General features: G+C 45.0%; 1 protein-coding gene across 1 annotated transcript in view; it reads left to right on the top strand.

The window, feature by feature from the left end:
• Positions 1–6,000, top strand: part of TTLL3 (tubulin tyrosine ligase like 3) — a 30,324-nt gene that overhangs the window by 19,948 nt on the left and 4,376 nt on the right. The window contains exon 14 of the mRNA XM_044451712.1: positions 3,964–4,510. Coding sequence (XP_044307647.1) covers positions 3,964–4,510 — 547 coding nt within the window. The remainder of the gene's footprint in view (positions 1–3,963; positions 4,511–6,000) is intronic.

Here is a 6,000-nt window from a genome sequence, read left to right as displayed (position 1 = left end):
AAATGGGCTAATTTGCAATTAGCCCATTTTTCCAAATCACTCTTAATATCCTTAAATAGTTTATCATAATTGTCTTCTTTCAGAGTGGTACACTTAGCTGTAAGATAAATTCCCAAATATTTAACCTTTTTAACAATCTGAAAGTCTACTTGTTCCACCAGAGTTTTTCTCTGCTCCTGTGTGGGATTTTTTACTAACAATTTCGTCTTTTCTCTGTTTATTTTCATCCCAGTAACCTCACCATACTCTTCAATCCTTTGTAGGAGTTTAGGCATTGTTACTAAAGGTTCCTCAATGATGAAAACTAGGTCATCTGCAAATGCTTGCAGTTTATAGCTTTCATCTCTGATTCTAGTACCTTGAATGGCCATATCGTCCTTGATATTTCTGTTTAACACTTCTAAGATCAATATAAACAGCAGTGGTGATAACGGGCATCCTTGTCTTGTACCCTTTTGTATATCTATAATATTTGTAAGTTCTCCATTGATTATAATCCTAGCAGACTGCTTTTGATAGATGCTTGATATCGCATTAATGAACTTTTCACCAAACTCCATTTGAACTAGCTGTTGCTTCATAAATTGCCAATTAGCATTGTCAAAAGCCTTCTGTGTGTCTATGAATAATAGTGCCATTGGTTTTTCCGTATGTATCTCATAATACTCTAAGATGTCCAGGATAGTTCTCATATTATTCCTCATTTGTCTTTTAGGTAAGAAACCATTTTGATCTGAGTGAATAAATTCTGTTAGATACTTCTTCAATCTTTCTGCCATTATGGAGGCAAAAATTTTGTAATCCACATTTAATAGTGATATAGGTCTATAATTTTGAATATGCGTCAAGCCCGTGTCTTCTTTCGGTATTAATGTAATATTTGCCTCTGTCCAAGTATTTGGTATTTTAGCATTTAACAATGCTGCATTACATATATCCTTAAGAAGCGTAGCAAAAATTCCTTCAAATGATTTATAGAACTCTGCTGGTAGCCCATCCGGGCCAGGAGTTTTGTCAATCTTTTGTCTCTTAATTGCCTCTATTACTTCTGTGATTGTTACTTCTTGATTCAATACTTTTTGGTATTTCTCCGGTAACTTTGGCAGGGCTCCCTTTCAGATATATTTGTTTACTTTCTCAGTTGAAATCTCATCATTCTGGTATAGCTTTGCAAAGAAATCTTCCGCTATTTTCTTGATATGTATACTTTGTACTTGCAGTCATCCTTCTCCATCCTTCAATTTACTTAATAGTCTCTTCTCTCTTTCTTTCTTTACTTTGTAGGCTAATCACCTCGGCTGGGCCCAATTCAAAGAGCTGACTTTAACATACAAAGCCCTAAATGGCTTGGGGCCAGGATATCTGAGGGAACATCTGTCTCCAGATGTTCCTACCCGATCACTAAGGTCCTCTGAGTTCTACCCCCCAAATGAAGTGAGGCAGAAGATGGCCAGGAAAAGGGCCTTCTCTGTAGTAGTACCACACCTTTGGAATTAATTTCCTAAAGAAATCTGCCAAGCATTGTCAATTTTTTCTTTCCATCAACTGAAAACATTTTTATTTTGTAGTTTTGATGAGTAATTTGGCTTTTTAAAATTGATTTTTGGTTTTCATAGAATCATACAATCATAGAATAATAGAATTGGAAGGGGCCATGAAGGCCATTGGGTCCAACCCCCTGCTGTTGCAGGACACCAATTTATACCATCCCTCTCAGATGGTTGTCCAGTTTCACCTTGAATGTCTCTAGTGTGGAAGAGCCCACCACCTCTCAAGGCAGCTGGTTCCACTGTCATATTGCTCTGATAGTTAGGAAACCTTTCCTGATATCTAGCCTCAATCTGGATTGTCGCAACTTGAGTTGATTATTCTGTGCCCTACACTCTGGTATGAACAAGGAGATCTTGATGTTCCTCTTGGTGACAGCCTTTGAGGTATTTATAGAGGGGTATCATGTCCCCCCTCAGTCTTCTCTTCTCAAGGATGAACTTGCCCAGTTCTCTCAGTCTCTCCTCACAGGGCAATGTTTCCAAACCCTGGATCGTTTTTGTTGCCCTCCTCTGGACCCTTTTGCTACTGCCTTTGTGAGTTTTAACTGCCAGACTACATTTGAAACTGATCTTTTTTTAATTGTTTTTACTACTGGGTTGTATATAATTTTATTTATACTGTTTTATTATTATTTTAACTGAATTGTATATTGTCATTGGTGTTTTATTGTTGTGTTATCTATTGCAAGTCTCCCAGAGAGACTTTGGCTAAAGGTATAGCATATAAATGCAATAAATAATAATAATTTACAGAGCAATTACATGGTATTGTCAACCAAATCATTTCCCTTTGTTTTCATATGTTGCTCGTGCAGAAAATTTGACACATTTCTTTCTCACCTTCTGATCTGTTAATTAGAACTAAATTATTTTAGCCTAGTAGACATTTTAAAATTTACATTAAACATCGGTTGAACGTCCCTGTCTAGATGGTTGTCATGGCCTGCTGCAGCACAGCAGGGTGCACACACGCACTGTGTGGTACCTGCACTTCTCTAAGTGTGGGAAGTCACCTGCAAGTCCTTCCTGATTGAAAGGAAACAGTGCTTAGGGAACATCTAATGTGGACCCATAGCAGGTGACCACCTCTGGGTTGTTCCACCATGGATGTGCATGGAATCAAATTGTTTCATCACTCTGATGTAGGGATGCTGCAGAAGTATTGCAGGAGAATAACAGTGGAGAGAATGGTTGACCTCATATGTACTTGTGGGATTCCCATGGATGGATAAGAATCTAAGAAAAGCCCTATTGGATCAGGCAAAGGGCCCATCTGGTCCAGTATTCTGTTCAAACACTGGCCAACCAGCTGCCTGCATGGTCCCACAAGCAGGTTATAAACACAACAGCACCCTCCCATCTTCGTTTCCCAGCAACTAGTATATATGATTGTACTCCTCTGATACTGGAGGTAGGATATAGCCATCAGGACTAGAACCCACTGATAGCTTTCTCCTGTGTGAAACTGTCTAATCCCCTTTTAAACCCATTCAAATTGGTGGCCGTCACTACATCCCATGGAAGCAATTCCACAAGCTAACTATATGCTGTGCAAAAAGGTGCTTCCTTTTACCTGTCCTGAATCTTCCACCAATCACCAATCTGGTCAGCCATTATAGAACACAGGATGGTGGACTGCATGGGCCTTTGGTCTGATCCAGAAGTGCTTTCCTTCTGTTCTTACCTGCCCTCAGAGGAGGCTGATGGAAAGGAGAAAGTGAGGCATGAATTACCACAGGATGGTTTTAACCATACAATTTCTTGTAGCATCCTAACACATTTTCTCTGTTGTTCAGTATTCTTCTTTTTGTTGTTATATATTTGTTCCTTTCATTTCTGTACTGCCCAATAGCTGAAGCTTCCTGATTAACAATTCACAGAATATTATAACATACAATAAAGGATACAGATACATCAGAGGCAACATATAATTGCAATGGACAATTTAAAACAGGATTTAAAAAATTTAAAACACCTTTAAAAAGTTGGATGCAGCTAAACCTGAGAGGAGGAAAAAATCCTGACATAAACCTCACATATACCATTGAAAGCCATGAAATGCCCCAGAATAGGGGGCAATCTGGGCAAAAGGATAACAGAGTTGGCACCAGGTGGGCCATAATGGGGAAGCCACCCTGGAGAAGGCCCTCCACTTTTTTGCCACCCTTTGAATTTCCTCTCGGGTTGGGTCCTGATGTGCCACAGTGCCGTTTGGGAATGGCTCTGCATCAGACCCAGCTGCAGCTTGCGGATGGTTCTTGTCCAGTGACCCTGAATCTCATCCGAGGGAGGTTTGCAAAGTCTTGCTTCAGCTGTGTAAGCCAAATGCCGTGGGCATTCCTCCTGCCCCGTCCCTGCCTGATCAGACGAGCCGTGCGTGACCCTCCCGCCCTGCTTCCCTTTCTCCCCACAGGCCGCCGTGGAGGTTCCCCAGTACGTTGGCATTAGCCTTGTGGTGGAAGGCTCCACCGTTAAGAAACCGCGGCCTGCGCTCGTAAGAAGCCCTGTCCCGGCTGACGCAAAGAGCGGCTGCGGCCCACAGCAGCCCAAGGCCCCAAAGGTGATCTACCGGCACAGGAGCGACAGCGTCCCTCGCGCGCCTACCCCGTGCTGGACAGCACCCAGCAGCAAGACTGCGGAGCCAGCAGCCCCCGGGAAAGAGAACAAAGCCCGAGAGAAGGCGCCCTCCTGCAAGGTCCCCTCTTCCGCATCGGCGGGACTCAGGCTGCCCGGCAGGCTCAGAGCGGATCCCCGTAACAGAAGGGTGCTGATGGCGCACAGCTTGGCCAGTACCACGGTCATCCCGGGGGACACGGTGCCGTGCCCAGCTCAGCTGTGCACCAAATCCAGCTCTCAAAAGCTGCCCACTAGTCCGCAGGAGTCCACCCGCCATCATGCCAGAGGCACCAAGCTCACCGGTGTGGTGGCGCAGGTGCCCGGAGAGGCAATCTGCGTGCCAGGTAGGGAGCTATGCCTGAAGCTGCAGCTGCAGGGAATGCATACTGTCTCTGGGGAGCGGCCAGTCTCTTCCCACCTATCCTCTCCCTCCTATCCCGTGAGGCCCAGTGTGCAGGAGCGCTTGCGGGGCTTAAAGCACTCCTTCCTGCATAGCTTGCCCTTGCCCCCTTCTCCTCCCTCCCCTCCGGGCCTGGATTTAGCTTCAGTCGCTGAGCTCAATGCCATCCGAGCATCCATGATCAGGAGGAGGCAGCTGAGCAGGAGCAGGATCTGCCGGTGACCCAGGAGCAGCCCTGGCCCTGGGCTTGGGGCTGCAGTGGGGAATCATGCTAGAGGGGGCTGAGCCCTGCTTGAGGGGGTCATTGCACAGGAAATCATGTCAAATTGCTGGGAGCTGGACTCTCTGCCCCAATAAAGGACTTTGACGGAAAAGCTGGCCCCAGTGTATAATGGCCGGTAGAGCAGCCGGACAGCATGGAGAGGCAGGAATTAGGCAGCTGCCTGTGGGGAGGGAAGAAATGAGGCCCAGTTGGAGTGGGGGTAGGTGTGGCCCAGCAAAAAAAAGGGCAAGAGAGCACAGCAATACCATGGTAGAGAAATCGGGAGCTCTGAACCAAAGGGCGACCTGGAAGTGTTTCTCAGAATAACGACTGGAAAGCTCGTTGCAAGCAGAGACCATGGGCCAGCACTAACCAGGTGGATTAATTCAGGGCTGACTAAATTATATAACTCTAGAAGTCAGCACGACAATTGAGTAGATAATGGTTCAGGGCTAGAGAGAGAAGGTAATAGAGCATGGTAAATTCAGGCAGAAAGGTTTAAGGTTAGAATATTTGTTCCCAGGCAGGTTTCCCAAGAAGGAAAGATCATTAGACTGTGCAGCCAGCCAGTCTTCCTACCAAAGTGCAGTTTGGTCCTTCCGCTTCAGCTTTAGGGATTCGTAACATGAAAGCCTCAGACAGAAAACCATAAGAGGCAAGTAGCAATCTGAGTTACTCTGTTTGCAATCGCATATTTAAAGAGCCTGCAAATAGATGATTTCTGGGCTGTGATGGGGACGGGTGGGGAGCTTTGTTCAAGGAAATAGTAGAACGATGCTCAAGAATGAAGGAGGTCAGGTGGGACAAACTTGGGCAGCCTTTTTAAATCAGGAATGTTTTCACTATTTTCACTATGTAAGGATGAAGTTAAATGATATTGGGGTTCAATGCTCTTCTTTTATTACCTGTGGACAGGAAGGGGTGGTGATCTTATTTCTTTGCAAAAGTCCCACTGATCTAAGAAAATGTTGGCCTTCGATGTCTGGGTTTTGACCCACGCCCAGTTTACTCCCCAGCCTATGGTACATATTTGCAGCACAATGCTGATGTTGTTGAGCTTTTTCCTTAAGCGGGGGTGGGGGGGGGGGGGGGTTAAAAAAGACATAAATGTGGAAGGCATCCTTAGTGAAAAAGAAAAAAAAAGAAAACCCTAGACATGGGTCTCCTGTTGC

The sequence above is a fragment of the Varanus komodoensis genome, unplaced genomic scaffold (genome assembly GCF_004798865.1).
Source record: "Varanus komodoensis strain SLA01 unplaced genomic scaffold, ASM479886v1 scaffold6_4, whole genome shotgun sequence".
Classification (NCBI taxonomy): domain Eukaryota; kingdom Metazoa; phylum Chordata; class Lepidosauria; order Squamata; family Varanidae; genus Varanus; species Varanus komodoensis.
This window is presented reverse-complemented; position numbering and strand designations above follow the sequence as displayed.